The sequence below is a fragment of the Danio aesculapii genome, chromosome 21 (assembly GCF_903798145.1).
Source record: "Danio aesculapii chromosome 21, fDanAes4.1, whole genome shotgun sequence".
NCBI classification, from domain to species: Eukaryota; Metazoa; Chordata; class Actinopteri; order Cypriniformes; family Danionidae; genus Danio; species Danio aesculapii.
Genome location: NC_079455.1, coordinates 25,363,601 through 25,390,120, shown reverse-complemented (window position 1 = coordinate 25,390,120; position 26,520 = coordinate 25,363,601). Strand labels below are relative to the sequence as shown.

The following is a 26,520-nucleotide window of genomic DNA, read 5'->3' as shown; positions in this document are numbered from 1 at the left end:
ATTGCAACCTACATGGCCCCAAGAGTCTCGCAGAAATCAGTCAAGCTTGGTGAAGGAAAAAATTATGGTTTGGGGTTACATTCAGTATGGAGGCATGCCGAGATATCTGCAGAGAGGATGGCAACATCAACAGCCTGAGATATCAAGACATTTGTGCTGCCCATTACCTTACAAACCACAGGAGAGGGCAAATTTTTCAGCAGGATAGCGCTCCTTCTCATACTTCAGCCTCCACATCAAAGTTTCTGAAAGCAAAGAAGGTTAAGGTGCTCCAGGATTGACCAGCCCAGTCACCATACTTGAACATTATTGAGCATGCCTGGGGGAAGATGGAGGAGGCATTAAAGATGAATCCAAAGAATCTTGATCAACTCTGGGAGTCCTGCAAGAACACTTTCTTTGGCATTCCAGATGAGTCATTGCCGAGATGTATGGATGCAGTCCTCCAAGCTCATGGGAATCATACACAATATTATATCTTTTTCCACTGCACAATGACTTTATATTCTATACTGTACATTATTTCTGTTAACTGACAAGACTTAAAAGAGGGTATAACATATAACACATATTTTTGTGGTTTACCTGGAGTTTTCCCAGTAACACTAAAATGTTACACTTGTTGTGCAAATTCCCAAAATGCTAAGTTTTCAGTTTTACTTGAAAATGGTGTCATTTAAAAAATCCACTTATTATGACCGTTGTCGACCTGTTGTTCTAGATTACTCTGGATGTGCTGGCTGACATGGGCCATGAGGAGCTCAAGGAGATTGGCATCAATGCTTACGGTCACAGGCACAAGCTCATCAAAGGCATTGAGAGGCTGCTGGGCGGTCAACAAGGTTTGTCTGCAAACGTTGAGCTCTCAAACAGCATCTGTTCACGACCGAAAATTCATGTTTTAATGTGCTGGTGTGCTGCATTTCAAGGTGCCAACCCATACCTGACGTTCCACTGTTCGGGTCAGGGCACGGTGCTGATCGACCTAGCGCCCGATGACAAAGAGTTTCAGTCAGTAGAGGAGGAGGTGAGAGGGCCATTCAGATTAATATATAGTATATTATATTAAAAATGGATTGTATTGGTTGTTTGCTTTCATCTGTGCTAAGATGACTAGTTAATTGATATATAATACCTGTTGGAAATAAGTTTGATGGTCAGTTTGTTGTCCAGCGACTCACAGATTAATTACTTATGTTTTTATAGATTTATTTATTTATTTGGTAACTTCTTTACTTGTTTATTCATTTATTTATTTATTTGGTAACTTCTTTACTTGTTTACTCATTTATTTATTTATTTATTTATTTATTTATTTATTCAGCAAAAATGAGCAATCCCTTTTTGAAAAGGAATGTTTTTTCCATTTCTCAGTGAATATAACCAATATATTTTGGTGCATTTAAACGAGTTTTATTAAATTATTATATCCACTAAAATAACAGATCACCAAACATATTTAGGTATAGAAACATAGTACATTTAAATTCAAACAAGTTAGTGCAAAAAATAAAAAATACAGACTACTAAATTTGATATTTGTTGAATGTTTCCTTTGATTTTTTTCCTGTTATTAAAATTGTGTTTAATATTTTTCCCAATATTGATAGGATTTTGGGTGTACTAGTATCATTGTAAAGCATCCAATATAAAATATTATATATTAATATTATAATTTTAAAGAGAGATCTGTGAGGGGTGTACTCATTTGTACTTGGCACTGTATGTATGCGTGCATGCATGCATGATTCAGTAGTCAACGTTTGAAATGGGTCAACCAACCAATCAAGACTGTCCTAAAACTGTTCAATAACACCATTCTCATCTTACGACGATTTAGAAAAACTTTTTGATCCACTTCAAATGTTGACTAATGAATATGTGTGTATTAGTGGAGCCTTTAATGGGATAAATGTAGCCATGCACAGACAACAATGAACAGCTACATTAAAAAAACAACTTAAAAATGTTTTTTGGACTTTAGATTGTTAGATATTAGTTTTTGGTGTGTAATTAGATTTTTTTGTTTGTTTTGGTTTTGTTCAGTACATTATGATTACTTACAGAACTTATTTGTAGTTTTTTGTTATTTTAATTTCACGTATAATAGAAGTTATAACTTCTAGACTGTTGTTAGTTTGTTTTATTATTTTAGTAAGTAATAGCTTTATCTTATATTCTAATAATTCTTGTTTTTTTAAGTTATAGGCTGTAATCCTTTATATATAACTTGCTTTTCGTGTTATTTTATTACAGTATTATATTAAGTCATTAGTGTTAGTGCAAGTGACCACTTTTTTTACTATTGTGGTTATTTTTTATCAGGCTAATGTTATTGTGCACTAAAATTCATAACTCTTAAATTTTAACTTTTTTGGCTATGTAGTATCTTGTTTTTAGTCTTATTTTAGATTTTGTGTAGGTGTGATAAATCATAGTAATCTCAAATGTAAATGACTTTTTTATTGCATTTATATTTTGATAATTTATTGCGCAAGTACAGTTACAGTAACATACAGTCTGATTTAACATGTGCCCCATTGAAATGCTGTGTTAACCTTTTACAGTTGCAAAGTACGATCAGAGAGCACAGGGATGGAGGCAATGCTGGAGGTGTTTTCAGCAGATACAACATCCTGAAGGTAAACGTGTGTTTCTGATTTCATTTACATCAACACTCTTCACCAGTGGTCAGTTTATGGTTCGAACGTCCGTTAATCATGCAAGCAGGGATATCAGAGTTTGTTTTATTGTTGGTTCAGATTCAGAAGGTGGTGAACAAGAAGCTGCGAGAGCGATACACACATCGACAGAAGGAGATCGCAGACGAAAACCACAACCATCACAACGAGCGCATGCTCTTTCACGGTAACATATGCGCTTAAACTTTTATTGGCCGAAAAAAATTGCTAGCTAAATTATGTGCTAGCTTTGTTGACATTGATTAAAATTACATTTTGTATTCATAAAAAAATAAACTTTGTTAATTTTGGTCCCGCTTTATATTAGGTGGCCTTAACTACTATGTACTTGCATTGAGAAATAAATACAATGTACTTATTGTGTTCATAATGTATTGCACAACACTTATGGTGCTTTTAAGGTGGGATATGGATTGGGTTAGGGAACAGTTTGGTAATATGGGAAGGTTTAAGGGTGGGTTAAGGTGTAAGGAATGGTCAACAGTGTAATTAAAGATGTAATTACAGAACTTACTTACAGGGATGTATTAAATCAATCATAAGTAAAATGTAAAACATGTATTTACACCATAAGCACATTGTAACAAGTGCTTTATTTCAGTGTTCAGTACATACTAGTTAAGGCCACCTAATATAAAGTGGGACCTTAATTTAAAAGTCGTGAATGGTCAAAAGTCTTGTAATAACCTATAAATAATCTATAACTAAAAGTTTTTTTCCATTGAGTATTTCAGTGTGTCAACCATGAAGCTGGTTTGACAATAAATAAATAAATAAATAAATACTGCTGCTCCTATGCTGATCTGCAGGCTCACCATTCATCAACGCCATCATCCATAAAGGGTTTGATGAACGACACGCTTACATCGGTGGCATGTTTGGAGCGGGCATCTACTTCGCTGAAAACTCTTCCAAAAGCAACCAGTACGTGTACGGCATCGGTGGAGGAACGGGCTGTCCTACACATAAAGACCGCTCCTGTTATATCTGTCACAGGTACACACACACACACACACACACACACACACACACACACACACACACACACACACACACACACACACACACACAGGAGATTATAGATTAGTTCTGATATGAGCTTGATTAGTTCTAAGTATTTACGGCTTATGGAATATCATATATATATATATATATATACACACATACACACAAGTCATGAAATATCATTAGTTTTTTAATCAAATTACATTTTTTACATTACATTTATCAAAGTTTAAGATTTCGGTTTAGTCCATCTTTCTATGCCATTTTATTCAAGTCTTGCTTTTCAACTGGCAATCAAATAAATTTAAACAACATGATTTTTTAACAACTTCAAGCAAAATAAGTTGTTTTGTTTAGCTAAAAATGAATGGCAGTGAATGAGACTCTTACTTGACAAATATGGTGGATGGGTTATATAAGTTCAGCTTTTTAGTCAGTGAAAATCTGGGAAAAGTCACGGAATTTCACATTTGGCTTAGAGTGGGATCCCTGGATATATAGTTATATTAGTGTGGGAAGCGCTTACCCTATTTGACCAGCTGATGGTGCTGTGTGTCTGAAAATACACTTCTACTCAACATATGTATTAGCTCCAGGAGCCAGATCTTACTTGTGTTTATCTTTAACAACAGTATCAGAAATGTCACTAATGTTGTACTGAAGTGTTAAATAAACATCAAGTGCTCTATTTATATCTGCATGGTGATCTGGGGCACTGACCTAGACGCTGTTGTGCATAAATTTGTGTTGTTGTATATTGTTGGCTTGTTTTGGCACATTTAACATGTAATGAAACATGCACATGTGACTCTTTTTAATGGGGCCAAGTAACAATCTTTACCACTGGCTCAATTTAATAAAACCCTGAACCCTGTATAGGTCTTACATTTTTTGGTCTTAAAAAAGTCTTTAATTTATCTTTTATAAAACAGGCTATCTCCTTGAAAGGGACAGAATGTTTAATTCCTCCTGAGGACTTGAAACCCACAATTAATTTGTACATAAACAAAACATGGCAAAGAGAATAGGACAACTGCATAAATAAAAAATTATATGAAATTAACCTGAAAATAAATGAAAGACAATTAGCAATTATAATTTTAAGACCAGGCATGATCAAACTGTCTGTACTAGATGTCAAATTGGACATTCTAGGTTGACACATTTATATTTACTGAATAACGAAGCGCTACCCAAATGTAATTACTGCCAGGCTGCTCTTACCACAAGACATAGAGAGTACTTTGATGGACATTTTTAAAAAGGTACCACCTGGAAGAGTCTTAAAAATCATATTTAACTTTGAATATATTTTTGTGTGTTTTATTTATTTATATTTGATATATTTGTCTAAGTAACTTTTTATTGTAATACGAGTTTGTTTTTATCATGTAATATTTTATGTATATCCATTTTGCCACGAAAAAGTTGCTGATGTGAGAATAAATAAATAATAAATAAATACATTTATAATTTATAAACGTCTTTTAAAAAAATAGTTTTAATTGTAACCTGGTGAAACCTGCTGATACCCTGTCATCCCACCACTGAGTAAATTTCATTAAAATGTGTAAAATATTGTAATTAATACTAAAGTGTAATGATCTACTGCAACAGTGTCATAATTGAAACCTGTTGCACTCTAGCTTTGACTCAAAGTATATTGATATGTACTTGATCTGTTAATTTATAAAAATAGACTTTTACAATTGCATTCTATTGCGAATACAATCAAGCTATTTAAAGGCAAATGCTTATTAAAATTTTCAAAATCTTTGTTATAAATTAAACTGGATTTTTGTAATATAAATTATAAAATTGTATTGTAAACAGTTTTTGTTATCTATATTTAATTTAATCATGCCAATACACATTTTGTTTAAAATGGTATGTATTATGTTTTTTTTATTATAAATGTAAATAGTTTTATTATATAATTCAATGATTTAGTTTTTTTATATATATTGTATTTTTATCATTAAAATATACTATTTATTATGTTATGATTACAATAAATGTCAATTTTAACTACTACAAATGTCGTTGTTCTGTTTGCAGGCAGATGCTGTTTTGCAGAGTGACTCTGGGTAAATCCTTCCTGCAGTTCAGTGCCATGAAGATGGCCCATGCTCCTCCGGGGCACCACTCCGTCATCGGCAGACCCAGTGTCAACGGACTGGCCTACGCAGAATACGTCATCTATCGAGGAGAACAGGTCCGACACCTCACCTGAGTTTAATAGCTGTATATAGGGCTGCATGAAAAATAGAGAGAAGATTTTTTTCAACACATTTCTAAACATAATAGTTTTAATGACTCATTTCTAATAACTGATTTATTTTATCTTTGCCATGATGACAGTAAATAATATTTGACTAGATATTTTTCAAGACACTTCTATACAGCTTAAGTGACAATTAAAGGCTTAACTAGGTTAATTAGGTTAACCAGGCAGGTTAGGGTAATTAGGCAAGTTATTGGATAATGATGGTTTGTTCTGTAGACTATCGAACAAAAAATATAGCTGAAAGGGTCTAATAATTTTGACCTTAAAATAGTGTTTAAAAACTTCAAAACTGCTTTTATTCTAGCTGGAATAACACAAATAAGACTTTCTCCAGAATTCTCCATAAGAAAAAGTATTATCAGACATACTGTGAAAGTTTCCTTGCTCTATTAAACATAATTTGGGAAATATTTAAAAAAGAAAAAATAATTCAAAGGGGGTTTAATAATTCTAATTTCAACTGTATATACTGTATCTATACAATTCCAGCAAATGATCGAATGACACTGTTTGGAAAGATTTTTTGGTCGCTTATTTTAAGATTCAATTCTCGCTCAATCAAACATTGTCTTTTGCTTTAATAAACTCCTATAACCCCAAATCAGAAAATGGTGGGTCAATATGTTAAATGACACAATGCAAAAAAACAAGATAATGCAAAACCACATTCCTGCACACATTACAAAGTCCTTTTATTGTCTGCAATGAAATACAAATCATAGTAAATTTAGAAATCACTATTTTATTTGCGTTTTCCTTACTGTCACAACCTTTTCTGATTTGAGGTTGTAATTTGCTCTTTATTATTAGTTATAATAATTATAATTATATAGTTATTCAGGGTAGTTTAGGTATTGGGTAGGATTAGTGATGTAGAATAAGATCATACAGAATGTGTCCTTTACTAGTAAGCAGCCAATATCTCAACATTAATGATAATAAGCAGCTAGCTAATAGTGAGAGTAGGTCCCTAATGTGTGACCAAATGCATTAACTTTGATAGATTGGGATGATTCTGTAGGGGAGTGAATCATGCATAAAACATAATAAACAAAACAAAACAAAATAACTAAAAGCATGGATAAATGCAACAAAACAAAGATAAAAGTGAAATAAGTATGATTTATGGTTTTATTATATGTTAAGGTAAAAATTACTCTGCAAAGTCATCTCAACATTGCATATCTTGCAGATGCACAAGTTGCGAAATCGACGATGAAACGATATATTGTGCAGCTCTACCTGTAAACATTAAAAAAAAAACTTTACTTAAAGCTGTAGATATATGCTTCATTTCTGACTTTCATGTTTCTGTCACAGGCCTACCCAGAGTACCTCATCACATACCAGATCATCAAGCCCGACAGCACACCCCCATCCCCGGCAGGAGCGGAGCAGAAGTCCTAGTCCACAGATCTCAAGACTGTTACTCTCACATTTCACCCATAAACCTCTGCGCTGACTCTTCATTTGCAGTTCTGCTCCATTTCAGCTCCCCGTTGAGTGTTTACAAGAAAGAGTTGCCTTGACTTGGCCGAGTCTCCACCCTCGTCTTCAGGTCAGAGGTCTGGATATAAACGCCATAACGCTGTTTCAGGGCTAAAACGAAACGTTGTGAAAGACAACAAGTGACCTCTTCCCTTTCGTTCTACTACATTTAACACCGTTTCAGGCATTAAAAGGTGATTGGTTACCCAAAAATGAAAAATTGGACTCATCATTTACTTTTTATGTTGAATTCAAAAGATATTTCGAAGAATCTTTGAAGAAGTCATTGAATTTCGTAGTAGGAAAATAATACTATGGAAGTCAATGGTTGCCGGTTTTCAACATTCTTCAAAATATCTTCTTTCAGGTTCAACAGAAGAAACACAAACAGGTTTGGAATAAGTGAGAAAATGATGACAGAATTTATTTTTATTTTTGGGTGAACTGTGCCTTTAAAAGGAACCCTGCGTGTTAAGACTTTGGTTTAATATTAAACAAATGATGTCCTTTACTGTATCATGTGTTCTGTACTACATCTAAGATTGTTTCACCTTAAAAACACTTTTATTAAGTATTATTTTAGGTGTGCAGTAAATATTGATGTTTTTTTTTTTACTCCAGCTCAACTTAAAACTGGTTCAATGATTCAAAATGATTCCATTCAACATTTTGCGGATTTAGAAAGTAACATTCAGTTCAAAGGCATCTCTTAAACTCAAAATCATGCTCTTCCAAGCGAATAAGAAGAGGAGAAAAGAATAGGAAGATGTCTGAACACAAATAACATTTCCTAAAAACCTTAATCTCTCCACTTTAGCCCTGATTACAGGTGAAGATGGACACAAGAATAAGCCAGATGTGTATGGTTTTGACCACTTAACATGCTAATGTACCATTTCAAGCATGTTTAGCATCTAGTGTTTATTTTATTTGTGGATTTCATGTGGTATTCAGAGTCCTTTAGACTTGATGTGGGGAAAACTTGATGGTAGTAAAGACTTTCGTTGCCCTTTGACTGAATTTACATCAAAAGCCACACAAAAAAGCAGCTCACTGTGGGGAAAAAAGTCATGCACATCTAAAATAATATGAATGTGGATCTATAAAATCGGATGTATTCTTCATAAGATTTCTGCGTCATATTTCAGTAACAGACATCATTTATTTGAATTTAAGCCATCTTAAAGGGATAGTTCACTCAAAAATGACATTTTTCATTCCATTTATTCACACTGAAATGGTTGAAAAAGTCTTTTTTTTTTCCTTCACTAAACAAGATATTGTTATTATTTTTTCACAAAGAAGATATTGTGAAGAATATTTGGGAATAAACAGTGCATATGCATAGTACAACAATGCATAGTAGGGACAAAAAATACTATGATAGTCAATGGAAGTCAGTTTTTTTCCACTGTAATTCAATATATCTTTACGTTCAACAGATTTTGAGCAAATGGAGGATGAGTAAATTGACTGAATTGTCATTTTTGGGTGAACTATCCCTTTAACAGCCAGAGTTCCTTTTCATTGTATCTTCCAAATGGTTTTACTGTTACTGTGATTAATTCTCTTTCATTCTCGTCACTTTAATTCACAATAGTGATATGAAACACACAAAGTTCCCCGAAATATATATAACTTTTTTTTTTTTTTTCTTTACGCATTATCAACAACTAAAAAGCCTTAGATGGGTTTAAAGGCAAGACGAATGTTAATGCAGAGACCAGAAATATCGAAAAAAGCCTTTGACCACAAAATAGCAAAAATTGTGTGCTCTTTTTTTTTTTTATTTAACATATCTTTGCACAGGAATACTGCTCAGAATGTCCCATTCCATCACCCAATCACAGCCCGATCCCAAAATGCATCTTTTTAAAACAAAATTTGCACTTTTAAGCAGGACTTAAGTTATTCAGAATAATTTTAAAAAGACGTAGGTTTAAAAAAAATACAATTGTACAGGTTGTGTAACGGACAATGCCTTTGTATAGCTTTTAATGTTGTTTACCAACGCAGAGTGGGTTTTATTTAGTACTGTAAAGGAAGCGGAAGTTCTCCTTCTATATTTTCAGATTTTGCTTTCAATACGTAATTCCTGAATCTTGTTCATTCCAGTCTCTGGCGTCAGAGAAAGGCCTTTTTTTTCGCGAGGGTCTCTGTAACATTTATCCTGTTACACACTACTGAACTCAGCAGCTCATCTTTCAGAAGGAAGAAGTGAAGGAAGGACGTGGCTCTACCTCCGGTCAGCTTTGCTCAGGTGTAGTTTGTGGTGAGTCCTGGAGGTCATTTATCTGCCTTACTCCAGAGAGAAGACCTTTCTCCAGCACAGATGCATATGAGGGAGGTGGACGAACTTGAGTGTTTCTCAATTGTGCGAGCTGCGTTTTTACTTTATTTACATGTTCCTGTGAACTCTAATCAGAAGCGGCTTGGCAACCCAAAGCCATCAGCGGACTAATCAAACACTCCTCAATCATGTAAAATGGTCTTAATAAAGTACATGTCATAAATGACTGTCTGCTCATTTTTTTGTCTTCTATTGCTTATGGATTGGGGTTTTCTATATTTATAACATTTTTAAATGATGATGAATTTTTTCCAGCAGCTGAGGTGTCGAAAAACAAAACCAGGCCATTAAATTACAGAATTTTACCGTAAAATAACAAACTTATATTACAGGAATTTGTCGTAAAATAACAGACATTAAATTACAGAAATTTACCGTAAAATAACAAACTTATATTACAGGAATTTGTCGTAAAATAACAGACATTAAATTACAGAAATTTACCGTAAAATAACAAACTTATATTACAGGAATTTGTCGTAAAATAGCAGATGTTAAATTACAAACATTTGTGTGGTAAAACATAACGGCCATTAAATTACAGAAATTCATTAAATAACAGACATTAAAATACAGAAATTTACTGTAAAATAACACATTAAATGACAGAAATTTACAGAAGAATAAAATTTAACGAAAATTTCTGTAATTTAACGTTTGCTATTTTACGACAAATTTCTGTAATTACCGTCTGCTATTTTACGAAAAATTTCTGTAATTTAGCGTCTGCTATTTTACAACAAATTTCTGTAATTTAGCGTCTGCTATTTTACAACAAATTTCTGTAATTTAACGTCTGCTATTTTACAACAAATTTCTGTAATTTAACGTCTGCTATTTTACAACAAATTTCTGTAATTTAACGTCTGCTATTTTACAACAAATTTCTGTAATTTAACGTCTGCTATTTTACAACAAATTTCTGTAATTTAACGTCTGCTATTTTACAACAAATTTCTGTAATTTAACGTCTGCTATTTTACGACAAATTTCTGTAATTTAACGTCTGCTATTTTCCGAAAAATTTCTGTAATTTAACGTCTGCTATTTTACGACAAATTTCTGTAATTTAACGTCTGCTATTTTACAACAAATTTCTGTAATTTAACGTCTGCTATTTTACAACAAATTTCTGTAATTTAACGTCTGCTATTTTACAACAAATTTCTGTAATTTAACGTCTGCTATTTTACGACAAATTTCTGTAATTTAACGTCTGCTATTTTCCGAAAAATTTCTGTAATTTAGCGTCTGCTATTTTACGAAAAATTTCTGTAATTTAGCTTCTACTATTTTACAACAAATTTCTGTAATTTAGCGTCTGCTATTTTACGACAAAATTCTGTAATTTAACGTCTGCTATTTTACGACAAAATTCTGTAATTTAACGTCTGCTATTTTACGACAAAATTCTGTAATTTAACGTCTGCTATTTTACGACAAAATTCTGTAATTTAACGTCTGCTATTTTACAACAAATTTCTGTAATTTAACGTCTGCTATTTTACGACAAAATACTGTAATTTAACGTCTGCTATTTTACGACAAATTTCTGTAATTTAACGTCTGCTATTTTACGAAAAATTTCTGTAATTTAGCTTCTACTATTTTACAACAAATTTCTGTAATTTAGCGTCTACTATTTTAAAACAAATTTCTGTAACTTAGCATCTGCTATTTTATGACAAATTTCTGTAATTTAGCGTCTGCTATTTTACGACAAAATTCTGTAATTTAACGTCTGCTATTTTACGACAAATTTCTGTAATTTAACGTCTGCTATTTTACAACAAATTTCTGTAATTTAACGTCTGCTATTTTACGACAAAATTCTGTAATTTAACGTCTGCTATTTTACGGCAAAATTCTGTAATTTAACGTCTGCTATTTTACGGCAAAATTCTGTAATTTAACGTCTGCTCATTTTTATTGTAGACTGATGTAATCGACAGCTATGTTTTGTTGTATTCTTGGTAAGGTTTATAGGGTTGGTGAATGGATATATTTAAACATAAATCAAATAAAAATTTAAACAAAAATTATGATTATTTTATTGATAGGGCAAGTAAAAATCTTTTCTAACTGGGTCATAAAAACATCCTTAGCATTTAGCCCTGTATACGTCTAAAATTTCATTCATAATGTTTGTCAAAATATCTTGAAGTCTTAAATTTAACTTGGTAAAAACCTGCAGAAACCCTGGCTAATAATGACTGCTTGGATTACAAAAGCTTTGAAACTCAGAAACTCATTTTAAATAAGTAGTTTAAATAAGCAACAAAAGTTATTTTGAGTGGATAATATTTGTTGCTTTGACTATAATTGTAAGTAAAAATATTTTATTATGATAAATACTTATTTTACTGTTCAGCAGCATTAACTAAATAGTAATATGTTTATTTCAGTTAGTGTATTCACGTGTTCATGTTGTTTATTTCTTGGGCCATCAAGTAAAAACTTTGTTTTAATGAATACTATGTAGCCCTACCTATTTTACAGTATATTCAACATTTGAAATGGATCATCACCTTTCATTGATTCCAAAAATTATTAAACATCAATTATTGTGTCTTAGAACAGTTTTTTTTTTTTAAGTTGTTTGATCCATTTCTAATGTTGGCTAGATATACCTTTTTAAATGAGTAATATGTATATAATTAGTTATACAGTAACTTTTATTATATTTATATATTTATTATATTAGATTATTCAATCATTAATTTTCTTTCAGCTTAGTCCCTTATTGATCAGGGGTTGCCACAGTGGAATGAACTGCCAACTTATCCAGTATATGTTTTACACAGTGGGTGCCCTTCTATCTGCAACCCATTACTGGGAAACACCCATACACTCTCACATGCACACACTTGCACTACGGCCAATTTAGCTTTTTCAATTCACCTTTACCTATACATGTCTTTGGAATATCATGGAAACCAGAGTCCCCGGATGAAACCCACGGGAACAAAGGGAGAACATGCAACCTTCACACAGAAATGCCAACTGACCCAGCCGGGACTTGAACCAACGACCTTCTTGCTGTGAGGCGACAGTGCTAACCACTGAGCCACCGTGTAGTTGTATTTATATACATTTTATTATATACAGTAAAATTAAATAATGGGAGATAGTATGAAACGTTGTCTTTAAATGTTCAAACCAAATTGCTGTTGTGTAGATCAGTATTTGATATTATAATGTAAGTTCTTGGTGTTCGATAGGTGAGTGACTTATTTTTTAGTATTGAATGAATACGTTGGAGGGTTTATAAAACGCCTGAATGAATTATTTTATTTTATTTTATTTTTTTAAGTATGATTCGTCGATAATTCAGTCATGGAAATACGCTGGTCAAACAATAGGAACTAAACCCCTCATGTGTTTCATGACAGGCTATGGCGTATTTTTGAAATGTATATGATACGTTGAACATTATTTGATGTTTTTACGATTCATTATTAAATTGTTTAAAATTCTGAATACGCTTTATATGTAAAAAAAATTGTTCCATTTTGACCGTCTGATTCGTTGATATGAATGAATCAAGAGGTTAAATCCTTTTAGCTGCTAATTTTTCCTACAGTGTACCTCTGGTGCTTAATCATATTTATTATAGTTTGAACAAGTCGCTGTGGTTTTAGCGTTTTCCAACAAAGTTCTATTGTAATGTTTGGGAAGTCTAGTTTCCGTGAGTCAGACTGTAATGAAAGATGAAATCAGCTATCACAACACACACTAGAGGGCGCTGTGACTCTTCAACAAAAAAAACTATTCATTATTCAGAAGGCTCGCCTCATTTATCAGATTTAACAATAATTCCTGCATAATAGCGCGCTGTCCTTTTATATCCCTTCTTAGTCCATGTAAGAAATAATGAGATGGCTCATGCTCTATTCATTTTACAAAATGATTGCACTATAACTTACAGGCCTACTGCTGTACAGCACAACGTGATTCATCATCTGTAGATTTTTTTTTTATCTTCCACACAATTAAACCATGCCACGCTTTCATTAAAATACACAGTTTTTATTTAACAATGACAATCGTGAGATAAATAAAAATGTACATATATTACAACAGAACAGGGCAAAGTTTTTTAAAAAATCATAACCCTCTTGAATGATATTGCCATGAGACAATAACATCTCACAAGTACAGTAAAAAGTATTGCATTCATCTCATCAGTGATTGACAGACAAACAAACGAAGGAATTTGCCAAAAAAAAGTGCTATAAAAGGTGCCCACACAATCTTATAAATAGAAGTACCACATTATACCATCTGCTATGTTTTCTCTTCCCCTCTCAGAGCTTCTCAAAGCTGGAAATATTACAAAAAAACATCCCATTCCCAGTTTCCAGTGTAAAAAGCTTCAGTGTTTACACCCTTCCTTTTGAATAGACTTAATAATGAGAACATTCCATGTGGAAGTCATTGTCAATAAGGCATACAGCTGAAATAATTCAAAATCTCCTCAGTACAAGTTGGCAAAAGAAATTTTGATCTGAAAAATCAGACATTTTAAATCATGATCAAACAATATAATGAAAAAAAAAATCATACAGTGCTTTGGTGGCGACTGGGAGGAAGGAGAATCAGGTTATTGCTCTGATCTGACAGGAACAGACTGGTATTGCAGACTGAAAGGCGATGGAGCCGGTTTGAGCAAAAGCGTCTGTGTACCTTCTCTGAACAAGGCACTGACAATGCAAAACTCGACAAAGACACTTCCCGTCAAAAGTCTGTCTCTATTAAAAGGAGTTCAAGAAAATCGTCCAGAGGAAGTGATAAAAATGGGAAGTCGACAGACAGACCTCCGACATTTGAATCCCACCTCTGCCGCCAATATTTTTGGAAGTGGAAATGAAAAATGTGCCATCCACACAGGATATTATGACTTATTCTTCTGATATTAAAGGAACACTCCACTTTATTTCGGAAAAGGCTCATTTTAGAAGTCACCTAGAGTTGAACAGTTGAGTTTTATCGTTTTTGAATCCATTTAGCACTTTTAGCTTAGCATGGATCATTGAATCGGATTAGAACATTAGCATCTCAATTTGATTAAAAAAAAAGTTTAGGTGATTTCCCTATTTAGTGCTTGACTCTTCTGAATAATCCAAGTAGAAAATAGCAACTTTCACTTTTTTGAAATTGAGTGAGATGCTAATGGTCTAATCTGATTCAATGATTTATGCTAAGCTAAGCTAAAAGCGTTCTTTCCACACTTTGAGATCAGCTGAATGGATTCAAAAATTGTCAAACTCAACTGTTGAACTCTATTTGACTTGTAAAACGAGCCTATTTCCCAAAAAATTGAGTGCTTCTTTAAGATGGAACTTCTGCGTGATTGTGCCGAGTGAAGAACGTCAAAAGAAACGCGCCCTTACTAGTGTGCATGTGCAGTTTTTAAATTATTTAGAGTCTCATTGTGTATCAGCAGCTTGGCGAGGTTGTGATGGGACTCTGTAAGTATGTGAGGCTGCCGGGCTGGTTGTGGGTCACCACTGACATTGGGAAGCTGAAGATGAAGGGTGACGTTGGGGTGGAGGAAGACTTTGGGCCGAGGCTGGCGGAAGGACTGGCGGCCTCGACAGAGCAGGACGTTGCGAGCACCTGAGACTCGAACTGCAGGAGTTGGCCCATAAAGCTGAAGTTTGGGGAGATGATGCTGCGCCGCTGCTTGACGAACTCGAAGGCCTCTTCCAGACGCACCCGCTTCTTCTTCATCAGGTACGCCAGGCAGATGGTGGCAGAGCGAGAGATGCCAGCCTGACAGTGGACCAGGACGCGGCCATTGGAATCCTTGACGGAGTCTGAGGGAAGAGAAGAGAAGAGAGTTTGGTTGAAGTACAGATAAAGATCAGAAATGGGTCTTGGAATACTGCATACACAGACCAGCTGACGCATGCAACATTCTGATGCAGATCCATCTAAAAGTCACGGTAAACTCTGTGTTTATGTGTATATTATTATTTTTCATTATTATAAATGAATAAATTTAAAATTAAGATTAGGGTGACACGGTGGCTCAGTGGTCAGCACGACTTAGAAGGTCACTGTTTCGAGTCTCGTTTGGGTCAGTTGGCATTTCTGTGTGAATTTGCATGTTCTCCTCGTGTTTATGTGGGTTTCCTCTGGGTGCTCCAGTTTCCCCCACAGTCCAACAGATTGTGCGACTGTGTGACAACAGACATGTGCTATAGGTGAATTGAATATACTAAATTGGCTGTAGTGCAAGCGTGTGAATGAGTGTGTATGGGTGTTTCCCAGTACAGGGTTGTGGCTGGAAGGGCATTCGCTGTGTAAAACATATGCTGAATAAGTTGGTGGTTCATTCCGCTGTGGTGACCCCAGATAAATAAAGGGATTAAGCTGAGGGAAAATGAATGAAAATTAAGATTATTAAATATTTATATAATACTAATTACGGAATTATTATTATTATTATTATTATTATTATTATTATTATTAATTACAACTGATAATATTATAAACTTTTAGTAATACAATTATAAAATTATGATTTTTTCATTAGTAATAATAATAATATTAATAATAATAAATTAAGCAATTATCAATTATAACTAATATTAAATTAATAATATTAAAATTATAAACTTCTAGTAATAAAATGCCATTAAATAGAAAATTATAATTATTTTCATTAATAATAATATTAAGAAGAAGTCATTATTCTAAAAATCTAATGCCATTTTTTAAGTACAATTTTTCTTTTAAATTTGAGACGGACATCAGCGAAAATAAAAGTAAGACATTCTAATTCACTGCTGATATGATCAGTAAGTCATGATGTCAACATATTAAATAGGGTTGACCATTTTCAACCATCATCTCGAGATATACAAGGTTAAGCTCTTATTCTTTAATAATATTAATTAACATCTATTTGATTATTAATTCAAATCCTTTCATGTTAATCTTTAGATACACACTGTCATATAAATTCACTGCATGAAGTATTATTAATTTTTGAGACAGACATCAATGATTTAAAAGAGAGATGTGTGCTATTTAATAACCACTCTGGGAGATTCATTCAGCGAACAATTTATCAGTTAGTAAATACTCTTTGTGAATTATTAGAATTATTCATTAAAAACTTAATTAAAGAGCTTTGCATACGACATCTATGGTGAAAAGAAAACATCTATTGCATCCCTACTGATATGTCAGCACATTTTGCTAATGCATTTCGAAACATGCATATGGTAATCATGCTATAATAATTTGTCCCTTGTTGTGGCCAAATTAGTTAAGCATGGCCACAATTTAACAATGCCAGAGAGTTCATTCTTAATTCATGTTATATATTTTCCACGTCATGTGCAATGCTCCATAATAAAAGGACAGGCTCTAATGATTCATTTTTCCTGACTAGGAGAGTATCTGTCATGAAATAGGGTGTGTTTGATTTTGCATGCAGCTCTCGAATGTACCTCAATCTCCAAAATATCCTTATTGTATATCACATTCAATTCATAATTATTGGATATTTGCGCTTGACATTTAACATACAGGCTGTGCCTCCGACAAATAGTGCAAGAAACATGACTAGAGATTTCAACTGATATTCATCTCAAGTGTTTGGATATTCAGCTGATGTTTGATGGTCTGATTCATTCCTTTGTCTCTAACGTTACAAAGAAATCCATCCAATCAGACAAGAAAATGTCTATTAAAAACAAGAACAAGTCAACCGAGCAATATCAGTTCAATATAAAAGCTACGTATTTTTAAAATGTAACACATAGTTGAAAAGACATTGAAATATAAAAATAAATACAAATATCCTTTGCTAGTTTTCTACACCCTCAGCTTATTGTCATCACCACAACCACTCGAAATGCCCCAAAATAAGGACAATGCGTTTCTAGAAATACATGAATTACACATTCACCCACAACCCACAGTCACAGTTGGACAGAAAACACCCAAGTGAAACGGTCTGGACTGGATTTTCACAGACATCATCTCCTATTTCTAACAACCTGCTAATTACCCAAAAAAATGGCATGTGCCACGAAGAGAGACCAACCACAGTTAGGAAAATAGATCATTTGACTGCCTCCATATATGCCTCACACACCCAGATGTGAGGCAACTCCAGTATCAAGGCACCCCTGAATGGAGGATGAGTCAGACTCCGGTCCCTAAGCTCTGCACTCTGACGCATACACACACACACACACACACACCTAGGATGGTGCGATCAAATGCGGCAAGCCTACTTGGGGGCCTTGCTTTAGTGCAGAGGATGCTGAGCTGAAATTGGATATACAGGATCCCCACACCCCCGTCCTTCAGTCACGGAAACCCTTTCATAAGGAGGACCCACCCATACCGCAATATCCAGCCCGAAGTTTTTTGCACGTATGACACATGGATTTTTTCCACCATTGTATTTAACGGACTTCTACGTCAAACAAAAGCTTCCAAGATGATCAGGATGAGATGTTGAAATAGATGCAAGACTTAAATATAAGGGGGTCACTGTTGCAAATCTCTGCAATGCAGATCAACATTTTAAATGCTGATGAAGTGCATGTCATTTGCAGAGTTAATCTCTACCCTAAGTATCTAAGTGGTAAACCAATAATAATAATATAATATAAAAATATATAACATTTAAAAATATAAACTAATAAAAATATAATATATGTAGAAAAATATATTGTTTCATTATATGCATTTTTATTTATGAAAGTTTATTGTATTAATTTATTGCTGATGTTTTGAACAAAGCATTGATTTGGCATTTCATTAAGTAAAAGCATAAGAAACAAGCTTACCTATGAATTCGATGGCTTCGATAAACCAGGAGCTGATGTCCTCCTTATGGTTGTCTTCCACCGGGATACACTTGTACTGATAGTCTCCTTCGAAATGATTCGGACAGTTTGAAGATACATTCAAAAGGGCAGAAATGCCCATACGATCCAGCATATCCTTTTTAGACGCGTGGAGAGCACTGCCAAGGAACAAAAAGGGGAGGATTTCCACAGGACCACCCTGCAATAAAGAAGTGATCGAACAAAATTAGAACAAAATAATAATAATAATAATAATAATAAACATTAAAATAAATATAAAAAAATGTATATAACAACAGCCATCATATTTTCATGTAGTCCATATTCTTAAAAATAAACATTATTAATAATAATATTAATAATAATATTTTTATTATTGTTGTTGAAAAAATAATAATAATAATAATAATAAACATTAAAATAAAATATTTAAAATATATAATTAATATAAAAACAGCTGCCATATTTCCATATAGTCCACATTCTTACAAATAAATATCATTAATAATAATTATAATAATAATATTTTATTATTATTGTTGTTGTTGATAAAATAATATTAAAAAACATTAAAGTAAAATATCAAAAAATAATAATTAATATAACAGCCACTAAATTTCCATATAGTCCATATTCTTAAAAATAAATAACATTAATAATAATAATAATAATAATGTATTATAATCTGTTGATATAATATGTTGATTATAATGTTTATAAAATACTACTAATAATAATAAACATGAAAATAAAATATAAAAAATTTATAATTAATATAACAGTCACCATATTTCCATATAGTCCATATTATTAAAAATAAATAACATTATTATAAATAATAATATTTTATTATTGTTGATAAAATAATAATAATAAAATAATAATAATAATAACAACAACAACATTATAATTATTATTATTACTACTATTACTATCATCATCATAAATATGTAGTATGCATTATAATAAATGCGTTTATCAGTTTAATTGTATTTACATTTTAAATGATACATTCTCAATAAACGATCAATTAATCAGCATTTGTAAAACACGTAATAGATTGAAACATCAGGCCACTCAAACCTCTATCACCTATAAAAAGGTCACTCTAATAACGTCCAGTTTATTTATCTGGGCGATGCGTATTGATTTGGCCCACTGTTATGTCATTGGCGGCCTGCTAACAAGCTGTAGAGGCAGGAAATGATCGATGTGGGAATCAACACTGCAGTGTCTGACACAGTACACCCTCTATCACAGAGGAAAGGCCGGACGGACACTCTCTAAAGCATTGCTATATCAGCCGGAAAGAGCAGCGGATGACAAACAGTCGACAGGACGTTTAATGTTACACAATGCTGGCATTAGCTGACCTCAGAGTATCCAGTGCTGCTCGTGTATTTACCTGGTCATGTTGAGGAGTCGCGCAGGACAGGCAGCTGCTCTCCATACTGGACTGAGAACTAGACACGGACAGTGTTCTGGTTTTCAAACAGTAGTCTGGATATTGTTTGGAAAACCTGTCGTAGCCTCCTGTAAAAGTGGAAAATGGGTGTCATAAATTTGGTTTTAAAAAGCAAGATCCAAAACCAGTATGTGCGAACTGTTTTTGTTTGTTTGTTTTGAACTTTATATTAATCAAATATTGGATTATTTATATAATTAAATATGTTTTTGTAGTAGGCCTATTATACAATTATGATGATAACACAATTCAGTTTTTAGCATGATGTTTTACATATGTCTTGTGAGATTATATGATTATACTTGATTAATATTTTATGCATTTTCTGTTTTCTGCCTTAGTTTTACTGGAATTAGATGATTAATTTTATTTTAAATGAGGTCACAGAGGTTGTGTTTAGATATTACACTGAAAAAAAACAGTCATTGACAAGATATACCACACAGTTTCCAAATGACAAGAACAAAATGTTAGAGCAGTAAATGACTGATCTCTCGTAACATTTTGTACCCGTGATAATATATAACTCATTTCTGGCATCCAGGCCCACACAAACAAACCACACATTTAGGGGATTTTGAATGCAAAACGTGCATATTATAATTCATTGCAAAAGGCCTACATTTCTAAAATGCAAGAATCTACTCACGTATTAAACAGATTGTTTGTCTCTATAAAATTGTTAAAAAATGAAAATATTGTTGTTTTGTAGAGCCTAAAAACATTTCTTTCTAATACCAGAGGTCAAGCTGGAACATGTTAGCTGGTCAACCAGCGAATGACCAGCCTGGACCAGCTTAGACCAGCTAACATGTTTCCAAAAACAGCTACTAGCCTACCTTAAGCTGGATTTTCCTACGGGGAATATTACATCATTGTCTATATCTGAGCGGATATATTCCACTATTTCAGATAGTACAGTTTCATCAAGAAACAAAATAAGAAAACAATTATGATTTGTTCCAAAAGCGTACCTTTCAGCAGATAGACTTCCGTGGTAAAAGTATCTCTACACAGCGCGTTGTGTACCAGTGTGATTGTGCTGTCGTCTTTCATGGTGTTTGAATCGGAGCTCCGCTCGTCGTACAGGATCACGGCGGAGTAAAGCCCCGATTTCAAGCGGCTTCTCGCTTCATCGTCCCCGGACAAAATCTGGTCCAAACTCACGGAGCCTTTCGCTCGCCTCCGAACGATCGTGTTACAGCGAATATTAACGGCACCGCGGAGATGTCCGGCGCTGAACGCCAGAAACGACCTGCAATCCAAAAGCAGACATTTCGCGCCGTCGTCCTTCATCAGCCTCTTCAAAACGCTGCAGTCCATTTCGCAAAGTTCGTCCATTGTGACCATTTTCCTCCTCCGACGGGGACTGGTCACGATCAAACGGTGGTTTAATTTCTACAAAACGTCAAATCCAAGCGCTGGCAGTGCGCGGTGTGATGTTGTGTTACCCTCCTGAGAGCTTTACTACCACAGGCAGTTCTCTTTCCGTTTTATGAATGGGTTTCAGACGCGCGCTCCATAAAAGGACCGCGACGTCACAATGGAGATGACGTCAGCTACGAGCTCCATTCATTAGGCGCTCTTCATTCATAAGAGTCAGCGGCGATCGATGGTGACCGCCGTCACCTTCCAGTCACCAATTCAGCCATCAAAATGTGTCTTTTGACATGAACAGATAGATTCAATTAAATCTGAATGACATCTAAGGGAATAACATATGAAAAGAAGACGAGCAAATAAAGGGCTCAAGCACTGTATAGAGTGGACAGGTTGAATTTGATGTAAACTGTTATTATTTGTTAAATATACAACACTTAATTATTGGGCGTAACGTTATACGTGTATTTATATGTATCGATAGCAAATGTGTATATAAAATAAGTTGATTCAACATATATTTATATATGTATTCTAAAATTATATATTTATGGATTCTCTTATATATTACAGGAAAAAAATATATCTATATATTTTTGTAGTTTAAAAAAAAGATGATTGGACGAAAAGGCATATTCCCACAATTCCCTGCGCGATTCATCTTTTGTTTACATTACTGGGAACGGTAACGTTAGGTAGATACATTTTTTTGTTATCATGTCTATTTAAATGATTCAAGTTTTATTTTATGTTGTTTAATTAATGCTGACTACTTAGCGTGGTTAGCTTGAATGTGTTTTGTGAGGTTAGCCTAATATTGCGACTACGGTTTGTTTGATTTGAATGAAGGATGTATGAGGGTCCATCTTTGAAGAGTTCTAAACACATTATGGCGCTTCTGCTGTGGACAAACACGCTTTACAGTAAACAGGAAACGGTAAGACTTCATTTCTCAAATGTCATGACTTGAAAGCCATTCTTCACAATAATATTTGAAGGCCCTTATTCCCTTTCCAATTGTTTCTAGTCTACTGGACACTGCAGACTTTAAGTAATTGGTATGCACATATTTTATATTTGGGCTACTGTTTGTAACTGTAAACTATATATAGTCACCAAACTGCCGTTTAATTGATTTTTTAAATACATTGTATTATTTGCTTGCTTCATAAAATAGATTATATTATACATACATTATATCAGGGATACCCAAACTAGGGCCTGTGGGCCAAAGTTGACCCATAGTATAGGCTATCCTTTTAATTTGGCCCGCCATCCACACTGAGAAATGGAAGAATTATTTACAAGGTTTAGAGATTGTCATTTCAAATCTAATGTAACCTTTTTTGTTTCCGTTATAGTTTAAAGCTACCTGAAATTAAATGTTTCAATTAAATGGTGTAAATTAATCAGATTTAGTTGAAATGCACATACCATCACCCGAAGCATATAGGACAAATTAAGGCAAAGGCAGATTTTGCTTGACTAGTATATTCCACATTGAATTCCACTGTGTTATAAATGTGATTGTTTATGTTTTTATTACAATAAGTTATTATTTTAAATGCTATACTGAATAAGTTAATATGATTTAAAGTAATATTGTTTTTTACTTTTAAATCTTATGAAATAAATTAGGAAATTACCCATGGCAACTTTAATATAGCTGGTTAAATTTACCTTTGGCACATGGCTCTCAATGATATTTGGCTTTTGGCCCTTTATACAAAATAGTTTGGGCACCCCTGCATTATACTATTATATAAATTATATTAATTATAAGCAAATACATAACTTAGATTTAGCAATCAATTATAAACACAACGTACATCCAATAAATGTATATTAGATATAATTATATTAATTACACTATGTTGATTAATTAAATGAGTGCTTTTTATTTGATTGTCGTCTTGTCATGGATATATCATCCAGTTTAGTTTGTCCTCTTTCCTTAGTCACCCAACTGCCATCCTGTAATTTATATTTTAACCAATAATGTCCCGGCAAATTGATCTCGGGTCTTTTATTGCTGTGTGTAAAGAGTTAATTATTGTTGTGATTAATTATCATTTCCATCCAGGGGGTTTGGGAACCTGTCTGATTTGATGGGGGCATGAGGGTCAGTTCTTTATTGACTCATGAGATTAAGAAAGCCCCCTAGTTAATTAGTTAACATGGTTACTGGCAAAAAAAAACCCCTCAAAGTGTTAAGCTTCTTCTGGTGGGGTTTACATGTTAGAGATGTTATCTTTGACTTGGAAGAAACATCTGTTAATCAACCAATGAAAAATTATATATATAATATAAATATTTTATATATCACCATATTACATTGTTGCATTTCATTTTACCAGCACATGTACTTTGTGTATAAAACTATAAATCGCGTGCATCTCCATGTGTGAATTTGAAGGAATGGTTTTGCATTTGAAAACATGCAGTGTTTTCGTTTCCTCCAGATCTCATATATGCAATATTTGCATGATTTAACACAAGCTTGTCCATGAGACTCCTATATTTGCATAGTGCTTTGCCATCATAGCTTCAGTCGTGCACAGAATGAAAGGTTCTGAAGCCAATACAAGTGTTAATGTTATCATATGACACATCCACCCTTCCCCCCTGCGTGGCTTTGAGCTCATCTGTGACTGAACACATTCATTTACACTGTCTGAACTCAAACTGTGGAGTGTTATAGAAGTTAATTTAGTCTAGTCGCTTTATTAATGTGCCCAGGTGCTAAATGGATTTTTTTTACTGTGTTGTTTTTTCCACGTCACAAACAATAGTACACTGTAAAAAAATACTGGTTGCCTTCAGATTTTTAAGCTGAATCAATTTAACATTATGAGTCATTTGAAAAAAATATTATATTAAACTGACTTAAAACAGCTGGCGTAACTTATAAAATTAAGTTTGAACATGATTAACTTAGTTTAGTAAGCCTCTAAACTAAAAACATATAATGTATTATATATATTTTTACAGTGTATATGGACAAATTTTAAAGGTAGATGACAGGTCTAACGTGTAGACCAGGGGTTTTCAGGGGTATTTTATTAACACTTATGTTAACACTTATAACACTTATAACACTTTATGGAGGAATTTTCTATTTATTTTTTCAATTTAAATTTATGTGACTGACAATACAATTATTTATTTTAATTGAAAGAATACCAAAAATTAATAAAAAGCAAGTTAATATTAGATTTTGTATTTTTTAAATTACAAATTGTGTACAAAATATTACAAAATAATTTGTATGTTATAATATAATATAATATAATATAATATAATATAATATAATATAATATAATATAATATAATATAATATAATATAATATAATATAATATAATATAATTATTCAGTAATCATTTTAAACTTACAGTTTATGGAATTTGAAGTTATATTTACTTCTGTTAAAAGATTTGATATGGTTAAAAACTTTGCTTTAATAAAATGTAATTATTCATTATTTTTCCTTCGGCTTAGTCCCTTATTTATCTGGGGTCGCCACAGCAGAATAAACCACCAACTATTCCGACATATGTTTTGTGCAGCACATGCTCTTCCAGCCGCAACCTAGTACTGGGAAAAAAATGTAAGTAATAGTTGTTAATCATTTGTTAAAAATTGTCAATTATTCATTCATTTTCCTTCGGCTTAGTCTCTTATTTATGAGGGGTTGCCACAGCGGAATGAACCACTAACTATTCCAACATATGTTTTGCGCAGCACATGCTCTTCCAGCCGCAACCTAGTACTGGGAAAAAATGTAATTAATAGTTGTTAATCATTTATTAAAAATTGTCAATTATTCATTCATTTTCCTTCGGCTTAGTATCTGATTTATCAGAGGTTGCTACAGCGGAATGAACCGCCAACTATTCCGGCATATGTTTTATGCAGCGGATGCCCTTTCAGCTGCAACCCAATAATGGGAAAAGTGTAATTAATAATTGGTAATAATTTATTATAAATTGTCAATTATTCATTAATTTTCCATTGGCTTAGTCTCTGATTTATCAGAGGACGCCACAGCGGAATGAATCGCCAACTATTCCAGCATATGTTTTATGCAGCCGATGTCCTTTCAGCAGCAACCCTCTACTGGGAAAAAAAAATATTATAATAATTATAAATTGTCAATTTGTTTTCACAGTTTAAAAATGAACAACAAAAAGGAAACATCTAATATTCCATGCCTCAGCATATTTAGCTGGTTCAAGACACATAATCCCTGCTCTAGACAGTGCATAATCTCTTTATATGAGTTATGAATGGCTGAGAGTATAAAAGGAGCTTCTTCTGACTCCTGGGGTAGCCATGTGGCCTTGTCTCCATGGCAGCTCAGTGCACGTGTGCAGAGCTCTGCGCTCTCACGGGCACTACGGGTAAATCATAGCTGTCATAGCAACCCAAGAAACTGCCAGAGGATGATGTGGTGCGCATGGGAGGAGCGATTGACGTCAAACCCACCACCACCACCTCTGTGATCTGTGTTTATGTGTGAGGATTGATAGCAGGGTTGCAGAGAGGCGGATTTCATGCATGCTCTTACAGTATGGCATCATGTTCTGGGTATTATAGCGGTGCACATGAAGTACTGTTCCTTCTCATCTGACAAACAGGAAGCGGTTCAGTCCTGGGGTATGAAACATGAGTCACTGGCTTCAACACGGTTAGTCTCATTATACTGGTCCCTCCCAAGAGTCATGTGCTCTCTGCCTCCAGTTCAGTCATTAAACATACATACCCAGCACATTCAAGCTATTTAGCCATTTCCTGTGAGGTACATGGGAAGATGGTCTCTTGAGAAAGCCTTGTCAGCTCGGAGACCATCACTTGTGCAAGACTGTGGGTGTTTTTTTTGGGCCATGTGTAAAAATGTTCAGGGTTTGCAAGGATGCAAACAGTTTATGTTTGGCTTAATTTGAGACTTGTAAGTGACCGAAAATGTGGGCCAAAGTGTTTAAAATCAAGTGATTTATAGGGGGGA

General features: G+C 33.6%; 2 protein-coding genes across 2 annotated transcripts in view; one reads left to right on the top strand and one right to left on the bottom strand.

Moving 5' to 3' along the window:
- tnksa (tankyrase, TRF1-interacting ankyrin-related ADP-ribose polymerase a) overlaps positions 1 to 9,995 on the top strand; it is a 136,419-nt gene extending 126,424 nt beyond the window's left edge. Inside the window, exons 12-18 of the mRNA XM_056446934.1 lie at positions 722 to 842; positions 930 to 1,027; positions 2,568 to 2,642; positions 2,763 to 2,868; positions 3,512 to 3,698; positions 5,766 to 5,922; positions 7,315 to 9,995. Of these exons, the coding sequence (XP_056302909.1) occupies positions 722 to 842; positions 930 to 1,027; positions 2,568 to 2,642; positions 2,763 to 2,868; positions 3,512 to 3,698; positions 5,766 to 5,922; positions 7,315 to 7,401 (831 nt within the window). The 3' untranslated portion in view covers positions 7,402 to 9,995. The remainder of the gene's footprint in view (positions 1 to 721; positions 843 to 929; positions 1,028 to 2,567; positions 2,643 to 2,762; positions 2,869 to 3,511; positions 3,699 to 5,765; positions 5,923 to 7,314) is intronic.
- A 3,867-nt stretch (positions 9,996 to 13,862) lies between these two features.
- Positions 13,863 to 21,611, bottom strand: dusp4 (dual specificity phosphatase 4). The gene is made up of 4 exons (XM_056447113.1): positions 21,109 to 21,611; positions 20,075 to 20,202; positions 18,649 to 18,868; positions 13,863 to 15,651 (listed from the first exon to the last, which is right to left on the bottom strand). Exons 1-4 carry the CDS (start codon positions 21,482 to 21,484, stop codon positions 15,272 to 15,274), a joined length of 1,104 nt encoding a protein of 367 aa, XP_056303088.1. The 5' UTR covers positions 21,485 to 21,611; the 3' UTR covers positions 13,863 to 15,271.
- Positions 21,612 to 26,520: the final 4,909 nt, after the last annotated feature.